General features: G+C 39.0%; 4 protein-coding genes across 5 annotated transcripts in view; all 4 read left to right on the forward strand.

Moving 5' to 3' along the window:
* Positions 1-1,219: 1,219 nt before the first annotated feature.
* Positions 1,220-2,483, forward strand: LOC140934740 (uncharacterized). The gene is made up of 2 exons (XM_073384313.1): positions 1,220-1,571; positions 1,646-2,483. The coding sequence occupies exons 1-2, from the start codon at positions 1,489-1,491 to the stop codon at positions 2,481-2,483; spliced, it is 921 nt and encodes a 306-aa protein (XP_073240414.1). The 5' UTR covers positions 1,220-1,488.
* Positions 2,484-3,828: 1,345 nt separating this feature from the next.
* Positions 3,829-7,315, forward strand: LOC140935821 (DBH-like monooxygenase protein 1 homolog). Of its 2 annotated transcripts, XM_073385388.1 has the most exons (4): positions 3,829-3,945; positions 4,197-4,402; positions 5,048-5,197; positions 5,497-7,315. In XM_073385388.1, exons 2-4 carry the CDS (start codon positions 4,232-4,234, stop codon positions 5,701-5,703), a joined length of 528 nt encoding a protein of 175 aa, XP_073241489.1. In that variant the 5' UTR covers positions 3,829-3,945; positions 4,197-4,231; the 3' UTR covers positions 5,704-7,315. The 2 variants fall into 2 exon arrangements, with proteins under 2 accessions (XP_073241489.1, XP_073241488.1); XM_073385387.1 differs by lacking the exon at positions 3,829-3,945 and having other exon boundaries at positions 4,092-4,402.
* A 1,898-nt stretch (positions 7,316-9,213) lies between these two features.
* On the forward strand, positions 9,214-13,175 carry LOC140935822 (DBH-like monooxygenase protein 1 homolog). The gene is made up of 3 exons (XM_073385389.1): positions 9,214-9,527; positions 12,220-12,369; positions 12,467-13,175. Exons 1-3 carry the CDS (start codon positions 9,249-9,251, stop codon positions 12,686-12,688), a joined length of 651 nt encoding a protein of 216 aa, XP_073241490.1. The 5' UTR covers positions 9,214-9,248; the 3' UTR covers positions 12,689-13,175.
* A 1,879-nt stretch (positions 13,176-15,054) lies between these two features.
* The window catches only part of LOC140935824 (DBH-like monooxygenase protein 2 homolog), a 6,861-nt gene continuing 5,301 nt past the window's right edge, over positions 15,055-16,614 (forward strand). Inside the window, exon 1 of the mRNA XM_073385395.1 lies at positions 15,055-15,427. Within this exon, the coding sequence (XP_073241496.1) occupies positions 15,149-15,427 (279 nt within the window). The 5' untranslated portion in view covers positions 15,055-15,148. The remainder of the gene's footprint in view (positions 15,428-16,614) is intronic.

Here is a 16,614-nt window from a genome sequence, read left to right on the forward strand (position 1 = left end):
TTTAAGCAACTGCCCCCTAATCCTATCACAAAATTTTCAAGATATTCATTTTGATTATGACATTAACCGGACTACCATGTGTTTGCCAGTGTTGCAAGTTTATCATATAAGCTTTTGAAGTTTCACAAGTTTCCAAACCTCAGCTGAAACCTTTTCGCCGGAAAGTGTTACCCATAACCTAGTATTTTAATTCTATTTTTTCCTAAGAAAAGGTGCCCTCCATAAAACCTGGTATAAGGCCTTTTCACGTTGTAGTGGTACAGTGACGGCAAATAAATGTATGTTTATCTTAATAACCTTTTGCTTTTTAGCCGTTCTTGTTGCCCTTCGCCGTCGTGGTAGCTAAAGCTCCCTCACGGTCATATCAAAGGGAAGTAGCGTTGCGTTATTTCTTCTTCTTCGAGAAGGAAAATTAAATTGAAAATTAAGTAAATCATGATTCTTCTTACCCTTCGATACCACCATAGAACAAGTCGCTCAAGGAGGCCGCCATCTTGGAGATTACCCGAAGAACTGTCACGCGACAGAGCCACGTAAACCGTCACGCCATAGCAAAATCAAGTTTTTATCATGCAGAGAGGTCTAGAGAGGATAAATATCCTCTCTTGGTTTTTATATATTATTCGAACTGCAGCATGTTGGCGCTGGGTTATGTCGGTAGATATATGAACAAAGGAAACGTTTAGAATACTCCCAGAGACTATGACGATATACGTTTGCATGAATTTTTTTATCAAAGTGGACCAATTGATCATAGTACCTTAAAAACAGATTGCAACTCAAATTTGAAGAAATCAGATGAGTAAAAAAAGCTCTATACAAACAAAACGAAAGAGAAAACAATACTGTACTAGGAAACTAATCAAATATTAAAGTTCGTCAAGTCACGTTCAGTTTAATGTAAAAATCGAAAATTTGTGGGTGACAATATTCGAGGCAATCTTTAGCATTTCCGGTGTCTGGCATGTTGGGTGGTGGAATTTAGTTACAAGTGTCCGTTTAATGCAGGTTGGAAACAATAGAAATGACCATTTCAGGTACTTTTTAGGTGTCCGCGTCCGCTTAATAGAGGTGTCCGCTTAATAAAGGTTTTATTTAAAGTAAATGAGGGAAATAGATTTGGGGACTTCGGCTACTGTCCGATTAATAGAGGGTGTCCGCTTAATACGGTGTCCGCTTAATACAGGTTTCACTAGCCGTGTTTTCACGAGCGGTTTTTCAGGTCGCTCAGCGAGTGACAAGCGGAAGTCCCGTGAAAACAGTTGTTTTTTCAACCCGCTTAAAGTTAAGCGAGTCGGCAAACTTCAATGGAATTCTCATTAAATTTAAGCCACTAAACCAGGTAGCTTAAGCGAGTTGGTAATTAATTTCGGCCAATTAGGAGTCGTTTGTGGTTATTAACTTGACAGGGCTGTCAAATCGGAAATACAACACGCCTGCTATTTTTGATTCATTCCTGCGTGAAACTTCTGCGGCATTCAAAACAACATGGATAATCATAGAGCGAATACTTTTCCTTTTTATGATCCAAGAAGCGACCCATCAAATGATGCACTATCAAGCCATGCAAGGTGAGTTTCTTTCGCGTCCTTTAAACATTCGAGATGTAAAGCATTCAGCTAACGTAGCAAATTATACGCTTTAGGGAATCTCGTCGCTTCGTTATTCCTCCTGTGAGCGATCACTTTGCCGACCCCGTTCCCGCACGTGGTCCATATATTTTTCCGGCCTTCCAAAATCAACTGTGGCTTCCACAAGCAAGATTTTCGCGACCAGCCTCGCCGGCTGAATCACAAATGAGCCCATACCAGAGTGCCAGTGTAAGTGGTGTAAGTGAAGGCCCCAGGGTTGAAAATTCCAGCAATGATACCAGTACCAAAGGTCGCTCCCCCAACTGGTCGGATGCAGAAATACGTTTTCTTATCGAAACCTGGAAGGATCACCATCCAATTAGCAAAAGGCAAAATTCAGCTGTGTGGGAATCTATTGCCAGAGAACTGAATAGTCTGTTGAGGGAACAGGGACTCACGTCCATCCGCACGGCAGCCCAGTGCAAGTCCAAGATCAAGAACCTCGAAGACGAATACAAACGTGTGAAGGACCACAACAACAAAAGCGGAAACGACCGTGAATCTTTCACGTATTATGAAGAGTTAAACGAGATGCTGGGCTGCCGAGCCAAAATTACACCGAAAACCGTTGTTGAATGTGGTTTCATAGACGACAACTCCGCCCCGGCGGCAATTCCTGGACCATCATTGGAAGATTTATCAGAGTCCGGTGACGACGAGAGCATCAGGGATGGAGAGGAGCAGAGCCTTTCGGAGGCGCTTTTTAGGCGTGAACCAGCTGCCAATAATGGCTTAAAACCATATGCTCGAACCAGAACTGTGGCCTCTCAAGAACCCAAGCGATTTTCCTTTTACGAAATTTTCTCCGTAACTGAAGAGAGCACGCATCTGTTCTTCTCATCCTGCTTCTAATTGTGAGCAATCGCAGCCTTTGTTGAAATCGGCTCCTCCGTCGGATGAAAGCCAACCGCATAAACACAGTAATGAAAAGAAGTAGGACGTACATGCGACCATCTTCTCCGTCTCCCGCCATATTATTGAAATTGATTTATTCGCGCGTGCTCTCCTCAAATTACCAAAGTGAAATGTAATAATCTTGCTCGTGAAAACACCTATCAGTTTTAAGTCGCTTAACTTAGTCTGTAAACAAAACACCTTCTGGAATGTTAAGCGAGACATCCGGCGTCGTGAAAACACGGCCACTGTATAATTAAAAACGGTTACTGGAATACCTTCGGGCTCCAGAGTGTCCCTCGTGAGTGCTAGATCATGCTAGGTGAAGGGGCCATCCAAAAATTTATGAACTGGGGGATCACTTTAATTACATTTTTTTTTTTTCATTGAAATGAGATACTAAAACAAAGTGAAGGTAAAAAATATCTCAATTAAAAATCTAAATTCAAAAATTTCTAAAGAATTACAATAAATCGTAGTCTAAGAATGATAAGAACAGACAAACGCATAGTTTTCCAGTCAGCTGAGTCAGCAATATAGTAGGAAAAGAATAGGCAAACGAGGGGGTAGAGGGCAGGGAGAACCATAACCCTTGAAGTGTTAATATCAATTTTCCGCTCACCTACCTACTCCCTACCCCTGCCCGTCGCGCTACGAGCTACGCGCTTTACGGTCGAGTCCGCAGTGTCAGCCCCAGATCTCCGTCTGCCCGCGCGTGTAATCACGACATCATGTGCGAAGAGTTCTCAGGTCGAGAATGGTCAAAAGAGCTAAGGTCGCGCCCCTTTGATGGTAATATTTAAAATAATCGCCTCCCTTGAATAAAAAAAAAAATAATTATTGCCTCCCTCGAATAATCGCCCTCCCTCGACTAAATAATCGCCCCCTTTTGATGCGAACAAAGATAAAATAATCGCCCTGGCTATTATACGAGAAAATACGGTAAGTACCGGGGGCAAGAATGTATTTACCGCGTTCTTCTATCTTGCGTTGAGAAGTCAAAGAGCTGCGAACAGTCTTCTTTACAAGCCCATCTACGACAAAGTTTTCGCTTAGCAAAACATTTCGGTTTACTCCCACCACAAATCAGTGCGTGTGGAAGTCCCTTAAACTTGGGTTAAGCGTTTTTTTTTTTTTCTAGAACGTATCTCTTTATTAAAACTAGGAGCTAAAAATAATCTGAATCGATATAGCGTCAAACCTTCTTGAAAACTTATATTGGATCCATACCAGTGGTGGATAATATGAGACTGAAGTGGTCTTTTTTACAAGTACGCAGTACTCTATAGTCAGTAGCATGCTACTATAAAATACTTAATTCAGACAAACATATTGTGCATTTGGCACTGTCTGCCGAACCACTGTTTACCTCGTTTTTGTTAATAGTGGTTGATGAACAAGTACACTAATCAATCATAATGTAAGTGTTAGCATATTTCTTTGTCGTACGTAATTTATAACAAATCAATAGACTAATTAATGTACGATGTACTTATAAAAGCAGTGAGTTTGAAAATGACTCAGTTATCGATTTTAGTCTAGCTATTTTTCAACGATACAGTTTGTTCTCAACACAGCGTTCAGTTTAAAGCCGACAGTAAAAGATGCTCTCTTCCCAGCTCTACGCAGCTTTTTGTGCGTTATTCATTCCGCCTTTTTATTTTTGTGTAGTCGATGCACAGGCCTCTGTCGATTTCGATAACGGAATGTTCAAGCTGCAGTGGACGCATGACGATGGAAAGCTGGTTTTCAATATGACCTGTAAGACTATAGGCTGGTGTGGAGTGGGCTTCGCCCAGACTTCTGATGGCAAGGGAATGGTAAATTACGATATGGCTGTAGGTGGTGTTGACTCCAACTCGGCGTTATATCTTGATGTAAGTCAGTCTCCCAACTTGTGTTTCTACTAACAGTTATACTAAAGAAAACGGAAAATTATTAAATTGAAAGGTTAGAAAAGTGAACCGGTATGATAATGGATACAAACATAAAAGGAATCATGCAATTTAAGTCAAAAAGTAAGTGTCACTTTTGGAGGCCATATGTACGATAGTGTTTTAAAATATTTTTAATATTCTTCGATTAAAGCACAATTCAATTAAACAATAAACTGAGAGAGAAAGGCTAAAAACAGAAACGAAAAGAGGGGTACTAGGTCCAAAAAATACCATGAGTACACGAAGTTTCAGTGCTATACACTGGCTATGTAAATACTGGCCCAAACTCTAAGGGAGTATCGAAAGGGAATAAGAGATGTTATCTGGATGATAGTGTCAATTGCTTAATGGCGCGTTGTATCTCATATGTGTAACTGCTTCTCAGTTTGTTTTCTGCCGCTACACCGACTTCGAAGAACCATATATGTCACTATTTTTGTTTGACGCTATTCGTTTATTCGTTTAGGCTTCAACTTTCAATTGATAATTATAGACTGTGGGCAGTAAGGAAAATAAACAAAAGTCATCAGACAAGTGGTGATGTACAATATTTCTTCATCTATTTCCTTAATTTTTTTTACACAGGGATACCAAAGCACTGGTCCAGGAATACCAACAAAGGATCCCACTCCAGATTACAGGCTCATAAAAGCTTCAGAAGAAAATGGATATACTAATATACAGTTTGAAAGGATTGATACTACAGAAGGGGACGACAAAGATGTTCAGTTTACGGTAAGAAGTGAGACGTATTTTATTTCCAGTGTTAAAAACAGGGAAAATACAAAATGAACATAATTATATAGGGCTAATGCATGATAGGAACTGATGGGACTGGCCTCACTCTATTTTAATTTACTACAATTTTTAGACTGTTACACAGGTTCAGTCCCCCTTTTCCTTAAAAACTAAGGTCTCACGAGTTGGGGGCTTTACGGCTATAGCAGATTCTAGCTACCAATACAGCTGAATAACTAGGCACATTCTTACGGTTAATTCAGAATTCTGCTGTCTGTTCTCTTTCTGATCTTCAGAGTAACAGCGAAGTTTGGATAGTTAGGGCTTGGCAGAATAACTACGACGCTCCCTTGGGTCTCGACAACTCAACCTTGCAACACAGCCACACAGGAGTGTCAACAAGAAAGTACAACTTGATCAAAGAGGCAACAGCAAATGGCATGAAGACGAGAGTTACGACATATACTATTCTGTCCTTGATCGTATTCACTTATTTGCTCTAAATCTGGGGTTTCACACCGTTTTCTAAAACGTTTGAAAACTATCGCATTATACGCCAGTACAAGACTGTATGTTACATTACGGAGAAGTCCGGCTTTTAAGTTGGACACTGATTTTTTAATGTATGTATGTACTCCCACCCCTACTTATTTAGCTAGCATCTAAGAGGGCCCTTTAGATGATCGAGGCTTATATTGAAAACTGCGCCCCTTCCTGCATCGCATCCTGATCTGTTGTAATTTGCAATCTGATTGGCTTAATTTGTAATTAATAGCTGTCGTATTTTGTAGATAAATTTGTCGCAAATTGCACGTAATGAGCAAAATTTTTGTTATTCTGAACAAAATTTTGTCATTGTAATTTATGATAAGCAAAGCTGTCGTAATTAATTTTGTCTTACTAATTTTATAAGAGACAAACCTGATTGAAAAAACGTTGTCGCTTGAAAAGTATAAGCCATGGCGATGGGACGAAATAGATTTTATGGCTGGAACTTTATTAGCATAGCAACTTTAAAGTTCTTTCTATAAAAGATTGCATAATTATATTATCGAAGCTATTCGCGACGATGCAGTCCAAAAAAGATCAAACGGATTCCAGTTTTCTTGGCGATAAGCGCGGTGAACAACTTCACCTGTACATTGAAGGCGCATCAGAGATCTCTACAGTTGAAGAGCGTAGCCATTTCGCTAACGCACACTTGAAAATCATAAGGTAGGACCTAAAAGCTTTTTTGGAAGACATAAATAGACAGCGATATGCCTCGGAACAGGTACTCAAATCTAGGGATGCAACGGCACGAGCAGCTGGTGACAATGTTAACCTGTCATTTTTGAAAGAACTTGGAATTTGCTTTGCTACAAGGGCTGTTGAAGTGCGACTATTGTACATAACCCGTGCCAACTAGACAAACTGACCAATCAGATTACAGGAAAATAACACTGATCAGTTGTCGCACTGTCACTGGTAAATTGCAATTTCTGAAAATATGTAAAACGCCGCGTGAGATCGGGAGCAGCTAAAATGGAACCGATGGCGGGCGGGCGCGCTCGAGAATAAAGTTGCCGACTTGATATCTTGGAAAAACAACCTGTACAACAAAATTTAATTTCCCTCTTGAGTTTTGGTCTTGAAGGTCTAAAATAACTAGATTGAAAGACCACTGAACTCCACTCTCCACCATATAATTCTGCTCTTTCACAATTTGCTCATGATTGCAGATGCTAATGCCGAAAAACACACATTTTTATTTTGCAAATGTTAAATGTTAGTTGTGAATTAGAGCAAAACAAAAGGCCGGAACAATGAAAGATACGCTACACTAAGATCCACTTATTAAACATATATCAGGTAACCCTCTCCTCTTTTGATGTAACCGAAGTAGAGTCAAATTTCAAGCTGGGATTTAGTTAACTTTCCGTTTCCTAACAATACCAAGCAGGTTGAATAGTCTTAATTCAAAATGAAAAAAATAGTAACGAATTCTTCGGAAAAAAGGCCAAATATGTTTTCGTGACTAACAGCTTGTTTATACGCTTGTTGTGGTCTGATTTCCTATCTAATTAGTATATTAGAACAATGGACTTAACTTTACTTTTCTTTAGTTAAACTTGACGTCCCAGTTCAAAATATAATACACAGAAAAATACCAACGATCGGTTTGAAAAATACAGATACGTGTCCACAGCGATGGTCTTACCATTCGGAGGATATAAATTCGATTCCTTCCCCACTGCTAGGTTAGTTTTGTTTATTTCGGCCACTCTTGTCAGACATGGACAACTGGTTTGCCCCTCCCAAATCGGGGAACGCTTTGCATGTCATGATCATTTTCCGATTTGAATTAGCTGCTTCACTTATTTGCCCAGCCCGCTAGTGACTCTTTTTAAATTTGTTTTGTAAATACCAACGAGAACAATTTAACGTCATTCAAGTTTTTGTAATTATTTTCGAACAGCTAAAAAAAGCTTTTACTTTAAATTTGGTCAGCCACTGCAATATTTTATCCATTGCTGAAAAAAAACTGGCAAACGCACCTGGCTGTACGTAGCTATGCAATATCGGCAGCCGAATACTTCTTTTCGTAAAAGTTACGGCACCGAAACCTGCTTTTAAAAAAACTTTTATATAAATAATCGCACTGTTTGTTGAGCCCAAATTTCGAACTCTATGCCGCATTCTATCAAATGGAACATATGATCTCTCTTCAATTTTAACTCAAGAATCCACTTTTCGTGTCTTTTCATTGCTGTCAATATAGTTCACAAATATTTGAATGACCAACTTCGCCTAAATGTTCTTAGTTCAAAATTAAAGCATTCAGAGTTAAAAGTTAATAAACTGTAATGATTGAACAAAACAAATAAATTTTTTTGAACCAGAATCAGTCTTAATGTCTGCGAATAATCTAGATTTCAACCAAACTATTTTCGGAGCCAATTGAAATGTTTTTTGATTGAAAGGCATTAACTTAATTAGAAAACATTTTTAATTGAACGAATCAAATGCTATTTTTTTATGAAATATGAGCTAAAAAAAGCTTTTATTTTAAATTTGGTCAGCCACTGCAATATTTTATCCATTGCTGAAAAAAACTGGCCAACGTACCTGGTTGTGCGTAGCTATGCAATATCTACAGCCAAATACTTCTTTTTGTAAAAGTTACGGCACCGAAAGAAATCCCGCTTTTAAAGAAACTTTTATATAAATAATTGCACTGTTTGATGAGCCCAAATTTCGAACTCTATGACCCATAAACGTGTCTAATGGGACAAATGATCTTTCTTCAATTTTAACCCAAGAATCCACTTTTCGTGTCTTTTCATTACTGTTAATTAATAGCTCACAAATATTTGAATGACCAACTTTGCCTAAATGTCTTTAGTTCAAAATTAATCTTTCAGGTTAAAAGTTAATAAACTGTAATGATTGAACAAAACAAATTAAAATTTTTTGAACCAGAATCTTAATGTCTGCGAATAATCTAGATTTCAAGCAAACTGTTTTCGGAGCCGATTGAAATGTTTTTAGATTGAAAGGCATTAACTTAATGAGAAAACATTTTTAATTAAACCAATCAAAAGCTACTTTTTTATGAAATATATGAGGCAGAAGTCAGTAACACATTTTCCCAGCTGACATGCACTGAAAGCTTTAACTGAAACACAATACTTAAACACAAGTAAGCCGAAAGAGTGTAATCCGTAGTCACTGTGATGCTACAAAGTGCCGACAACAATAATAATTTTAAAAACATATATATTGTGTGGCTGACTCTATCTCAGTACGTAGCTTTTGTTTATCGGTCTTTATCTGGCTCAGTATAGTGGTCCGCTGTAAGGACAAGTAAATCATAATATAAGTGTTCATATCAGTATTTCTTTGTCGTAACTACGCAATTTCTTTTAAAAAAGTTTTAACTTACGTATGATGCGCGTAATCCAAAAGGTTTTCAGTTAATTATAAATACCTTCATGAAACAAGGTTCTTATAGTTAAGCAGCCTTTCCTCACACAACACAGTAGCTTAGCCACAGCCGGAAAACGTGATGGTCCCTTCCCAGTTCTCTTGTCTTTGTGTGCTAGTTTTATTTCCTTACAATTTTTTCGCAGTCGATGCGTTGAACTATGTCAGCTTTGATTCCGATAATGGAATGTTCAAGCTGCAATGGGCGCATGACAAAGGCAAGTTGGTCTTCAACATGACATGTAAAACTACGGGTTGGTGTGGAGTGGGCTTTACAGAAAGTTCTGAAGGCAGAAGGATGGAAAATTACGATATGGCCGTTGGTGGTGTACATGTCGCCTCCAACACGCCATACCTTGATGTAAGTCTCTCAACCAGTTCTTTACAACGATAAAAATACTCTAAACATGCGCTTGCAAGGATAGGAAAACGATCTGACGTGATAAAGAGTTTAAAAATCATTTAATTATGACTCAGAAGCTAAATTTGGCTCGTTTGGCGAAGTCATAATTATATACAATAGCGCTCTCATTGTCTGACTGCCGATTCCTTACTAACGGAGGGGGACATTGGGGATTTGCGGTGTTGCGGTGTTAGGCATTTTTTCATGCGGTGTTGCGGTGAATAAAATCTCAGCTTGCGGTGTTGCGGTGTTCTTAAACCTCACGGTGTGCGATGTTTGCGTCTTAAAGTCTGCGGTGTTCGGTGAAACGAAGTTATCTGCGGTGTCGCAGTTTCCATTTTGAAGCTTGTCAGTTCTAAATTTAGCATGTTTGATTTGAAATAAAATACACTGTAAGGGTCCTCTAATACTCTCTAGTTAATATTAAATACGCTGCCCGTCACCGATCCTAAGCCTGTTTTTCATTTATATTAATTAACTTGATAAGCAACGTGACCTTCGCGACCCGGATCGCCACATGTACGTCCGTCAGGCAAGATGAGCGAAAACCTTGCGACTGACGCAGCTGATCCTGTCGATCCTGAATGCGTAGTTCATTGCGTAGCTTTTTTTTACCAGGAGGGCAAAGGTGGAGAAGACTATAGGTGGAAAAACAAATTTCGATGCTCCATAAACAAGGAGGAAAAGAGACTCGCGAAGTTTGTAGAATGCATTTGGTAAGTAACACGCATTGTCTCTGTATGTGAATATCGTAGCTAGTCTTAACTGTATAAGGTCGTACGGAGGTCAATCTGATATCTGTCTAAACCCACTCCAAGGTCGTTCGATCTTCTGGGACCTTTAAGACGCTGTTTGGATCACTATTTGACCTATTTTTGTCTACTTTCTCAAATGGGTCAAATAGCTATTGATATCAAGCGCATGAACGGGCCGCGGGAGACTAGGGGGGAGGGACAAGGGGGAGGGGTAAGGTGTATTTTTTTGTTGTTTAAAAAAGAAATAACAGAGAAAAAAAAATAAAGAAAGAATAAAATTTCAAGCCAACGTGGTAACGCGAAAACTTGTTTTGGCTAGAATAAATGAGTCGCGGGCTGTTCTGGGTTTGAAAATTAAAGATATTCGATATATGACCTATACAGTGACGTGCCGCTGGTTTATGTAATTTGGCCTCTCTGCCCTGAACAGGATCTGAATGGAGTATATAATTCAAGCAAGTGTGTCCTAAACAGGGTGTGGAAACGTCTCAGAAAGGGTATAGCAAAACACTATCGTCGGGTATTTTGAAGCAATACGAAATTGGAGAGGTTCGTCCTTCAGGTTAGCAGGTCATCAATCAACACGAAATCCACGAAATCATTTTCAGGACCAGATATAAGCCCTATGTGGCCGGGCGGTCAAGTAGCGGCTCGGGGTATTTGTTTGAGCCTTCAGATACGTCAAATACTACGTACTTTTCCTATTTCCCCCACTACTAGCACAACCGGCCGCCATCTTGGATTTGGGCGTGACTACAACTACCATACTGCCTTTCGGGCGTGTTACATCATCATGCATACGGTCTATGCCTGAGTACCCATAGTTAAAAGGTTTCAAAGCCTGAAACTTAAATATTCAAGAAAGGAGACTGGGAGTATTTTTCTGTGACAATGTTAATTAATTTCAGGACAAGCGACTCCCCGGAAATATTCTTGTAGCACGAGGCAGCGGTAATTTTCCGCTCAAGTTCATAGATCTTCTAGGATTCTAGAGTCAAAGTGTACGTAACAACCAAGATCGAAAGGCATAGGCAGAGTAACTATAGCTTTGGCCCCGTTATGTGTTGTTTCAGAGATTTTCTTAAGGTCAAAGGCAAAATCTTGAAAGCTTTATCTTGTACTGACGCTAAAATCATCAGACTGAAAATAGATATTGCGGTGACGGTGATCCACCGACTTTTCTTGCGGTGATGCGGTGTTCGGCAAAATTTTTTGCGGTGTTGCGGTGTTCAGACCCCCCCAATGTCCCCCTCCTAACGGTTATAGACTGTTACAAATATTCAGCCTTACTTTGGTACGTGAGGGAATCAATCGGTTCCAATTGAAAAACCAGATGCTTTTAGGAGCTACTTTGCTTCACCTTCATATCCTTTCTTAAGGCTTACAAGTAGATTTACAAGTTAGTGAATGAACCTTTTCCTCAACCTCGAACCCTGGGAACAGCTGTGGGAACGAGGCTGCCTTTTCCTGTCGTTATCAACCATTTCTCTTTGATCAAAAACGTCATCTGGCGTGTCCCCGCGCTTATCGATTTTCCTATCTAAAACTGATCATGCGAGTTAGTACTGTATGTATGATCACAATATATCAGTTAATGGGAAGACTGATATGTTGTTCACCAACAATTGACATTTCTTGATGCAGTTAATTATTTCTGAGTCAACTGAAAAACTGAAGAGGACTTGTAGTTTTGGAATCTGTTTCATCCACTAATGCATTCAAGAAAGATCCTTAAAATATTTTATGACATAACGCTTTAATGGTGCACAGAGCGAAAATCTCATAACGCTAAAACTGAACCTAAACTGCAAGAGAGAAATAACCGAAAGTCATCAAGCGGAAATATCATTTAAACACGAAATATTCTTTTCTACTTCTTTAATTTTTGCCGGCAGGGATACCAAAGCACTGGTCCAGGAATACCAACAAAGGATCCCACTCCAGATTACAAGCTCATAAAAGCCTCAGAAGAGAACGGATATACTAATATACAGTTTGAAAGGATTGATACTACGGAAGGGGACAGCAAAGATGTTCAGTTTACGGTAAGAAGCGCATAATATTCTGCTTATTAAAATAAAGTCGCACATAATGTAAGGAATGGACATTTTTTTGAATATCTGTTTTCCTTTTGATTTGCAGAGTAACAGTCAAGTTTGGATAGTAAGGGCTTGGCATAGCAACGACGCACACTTAGGTCTGGACGCAAGCTTAAAACACAGCCACACAGGAGTATCGACAAAAAAGTACAACTTGATCATGGAGGCAGAGTCAACCACCGTAAAAAACACAGCGAGTGGCATGGGGTTAAGAGTTGCGACATTTGTTATTCTTGTCCAGATCGTTGCCTTTTGTTCCTTTTAATTTAGGCCTTTCACTGTGTATTCCAAGAGCTTGACTGACAAACCGACAATGAGCTTCACTCACCGTATTTAGCGTGTGACAAAATCAGGGAAAAGTAAAAAAGGGAGTTACCCTTTAGGCAAATGTGCCTTTTTGCAGCTATTCTTTATTTGCCTTCTGTTCCTTTGATTTGTATATCTTTGTTGTTGGTTTTTTTTTGTTCTTTGTTCGTTTATTTTTCTTTTTTATTACTAAACTTCGGCATTTTGGGCGTACTGGCGTACTATAAAGAATGAATGACTCTGTCAGGAGCTCCTGCACTGTCAGTAATACCGAGACAACAGTTGAATTCGCCATCCTTGAATGACTGAAAAGTCTTTTCAGATATACTATCGGAAATCGGTTAATTAACGAGGTCACAACTGTTCCGTCTTTATGCTGTCGATAGATTGACTACGCAAGAGAGCACCAATTTCAGGTTAGTCTGAAATGCCAGTCGTCTCTTCGACCCCCCTCCCCCTTCCCCCCCCCCCCTTTCCCCCTCGTAACAGACGGCCGTGGAGCCATTTGAGCTCAATTGGAACCAAAACAGCCTATCAAAGATATATTCCAGTCCAGTCTGGGAAGCTTGCATGTCCAAATTAGCCCTTAGGTGGACGAAATAGCCAAATTATACGCTATTGGTTTACCTTTTTCGAGACAGCCCAAAGCAAATTCAGCGCTTAAAACAGATCTTTTCAGTTAACAGTGTATGAGCCAATGAACCATCATCATCATCATCATCAATCTTTATTTATACACGAAATCGTATCATTTTACATGGTCTTCCTAGGAATCGTGTTTAAAACTAGACTAAAATACTAAGACTAAAAAGCTAAGGAACTATTGACTATAATGTTAAAAATACAAAAACTTACATTAATTATGAATAATAAGAGTTACAATGGGTCATGGTGTATTAGAAAAATCTTTCCCATGAATCGAAGTTTTAAAAACATTTAAACTAGGCAGTTTTCTAATCTCTGAGGGAATCTTGTTCCACAGAACAGATCCTCTGTAGTGTAGGCTCCTTTTTGCAGACTCAGTTTTGGGTCTGGGGACATAATAATTTAACTCAGAATTTCTAACCGACCGATGACTGGGATAATCAATCTGGCTGCACTGAAAATTTTATTTCCTAATCTTTAGTAATAATGTTCAGGCAACTGTAATTCTTAAAAAAAATCTCAAACAATAAGAGAAGAAAGATTTTTGCTGGGAAAAAGACCAAGTACGTTAACAGGGCTAACACTTTGTTTATAGTCTTGGTTTAATCTCGACTCTTATTTATATCTATATCTATTTGAATAAAATAGACTTTTTAAAATAAGTCTCTTTCGACTGTCCTAGAATTAAAACTTGAAAATTATCAAAGTCTTGTTTGAAAGGTACTGAGCAGCGAGGCCGAGCTATTAGAGCGCTTGACTCGCAATCCTGATTACCCCTGCGGACCTGTGGTTGGATTTGTTAGTATCGGCAGTTCAACTACAGTTGAAGCTCTCCTAACGGACACTACACAAAACCCCGTTTTTCTCAACTCCCATATAAACTCTGTATTTTTACATTCTCGTAAGCGGCTAGCTCAATGTACGGACACCTTTTTTCGCGTCTTGAGGGTGTCCGCTCACGGTTTCTCCTTCCTGTTAGTTGGAAGCCCGGGTTAATTGGCGAAAGGAGGGCTGGGTTGCGAGAGAGGAAAGGGCGGGAGGTGGGAGTTCTATAAGGGTGGGTAGCGGCAGAAAAAGGGGAAAATCACTCAACAATGCTTAATATTTTGCAATCAAATAAAGGTAAAATGGACGAAGCAAAGAAGAAAGGGGCGGGAGCCGGGAATGCAAGGTAGGGGAAACGGTCCCGTTCCCCCCAAAATCGCCCCCACCCGCCCAACCCCGAACAACCTTATTTTTCATTTAAATCAGTTGCACCAATTATTTGTTCGGCCGAGCAGAGTTTTGGTTTATGGACAAACATGTTCATTATATTGTTTGAAAATAATTATTTCTATGCGGTTAAGCTTCAATCTGCAAATTGGTCATGGTATAATAATTATGATACCATTGAAAAAGAACTGGACAAAGCGTAAGGTTCTGTAGTCATGCAATATCTGCATCCAAAGTTCTCGTTAATTTGAAGTCACAAAACAAACAAGAAATCGTGGAGGTAACTTTTCAACTGAATAACCAAACCTTGGCCGGCGTAACCTTGGAATCTTACCCAAAATTTCAAACATGTGATAAAGGCTATACGTTTATGAAGTTATGATGCCACCATAAAGATCCGGTTGGTTTGTTAAGCGTTAAAGTTATAATTTAACGGTGACCAATCGCGAAGGTCATCGGATAAATTGATTTACAGCTTTTTGAGAAGCATTGCTGAAATGATTTCGATCCATTGTATCATTTATTAACCACCTCAGCATTCACTGGAACCTTCAGAAGTAAAATGCATTTCCTCAGCCAAATCTTCGCTGTCTTTGCACTAGCTGTGCTGTCTTTTGCTGCTTGTGCAAGCAATGTGTTGAACTACTACACCTTCGATTCTGGTGATGAAAATTTTACGCTGCAATGGGCGTATGATGGTGACGAAAAGTTGATTTTCAACGTGAGCTGCAAAACAACTGGTTGGTGTGCAGTGGGTTTCACCTCATTTGCTGATGGAAGAAATATGACGGATTACGACATGGCTGTTGGTGGAATCACTGCTAACAAGACATACCTCTGGGTAAGCGTGTTTAAACTGTATGAGTTAACCAGAATGTCATACTTTATTATCCGCAATGCGTAAATAGCATCTGAGCTTTTAACGAGAACGGATTCAGGCAAGTTTTTAGACCACATAAAATTTCGATTACAGACAATGAAAACAGAAAGCTTAAAAATGATTACGAGGATGAAGTTCTCCTATTCCTTTAAAGACGAGAAATCTTCTGCGTGCAAAACAGACTTATAAGACAAATGTGATACAATAACGCACTGAGGCAGTTCTATCCCGCCCAGTGGAATTCAAAATATCTTGCTAACAACCCAATCAGCTCCCAAATTTCAGGTGGCCAAAATACGATTTCAGGAAAAATTCAATAACCCATTTACAAAAAAATGCAAATCAAAACTATCACGCTGAAATACTGTTGTTAAAGGTAAGGGCTTATCTTCGGTGATCAGTGTTTCCAAGGAAACAAGGTGACCTCTCAATGCAAGAGAGCTCATGGCTTTCTTGCTTAATGTTATCTTTGCACGTTCGTCTGCGTGAGGCATTTTGTCTTCGGTAGCCCGAACCAATTTATATGCATGTTGGCTCGCATTTTTTAGCAGGAACGATTTAACCATTTTCTATGATTTTTGGTATCCTTAAAGCTTTGGGTAAGAATACCCTTTCAGATAGGACATAGTCCGTCAGCACTCTTCCTACTGCTTTTTTTAAGCCGTGGTGAAATTCAATGACTCGTCGATCGGAACGCTTGACTTGTCCTGAGAAGCCTCTAGAACAGGGTTGCCTCGACAATTTCTGAGGAAGTCATTATAAAGAAGCTATGCGCTACTCATCATCAGATTTCCTCGCAATTTGTCGACACCACAGTCACTGTCCCACCAGGACAATCTTAGTTCTCGCACTTATAATAATAATAATAATAATAATAATAATAATAATAATAATAATAATAATAATAATAATAATAATAATAATAATAATAATTCAAGAATATGAATATTAAAATATATACCCTATGTACATTCTTCTTGTGTACGAAAGAGAATTGTCGTAAAATGACTATCTAAAAACTACTAATAGCAATTATAAAAAGCATCAAAAAGTTAATAAAAAAATAAAACTATCTAAAAATAATTCAAACTGATAAAAAAAGTTACTACTTAAATTCTGGCTTGCGCACTTTCCGATGCAATGTCAAT

This window comes from Porites lutea, chromosome 4 (assembly GCF_958299795.1).
Source record: "Porites lutea chromosome 4, jaPorLute2.1, whole genome shotgun sequence".
NCBI classification, from domain to species: Eukaryota; Metazoa; Cnidaria; class Anthozoa; order Scleractinia; family Poritidae; genus Porites; species Porites lutea.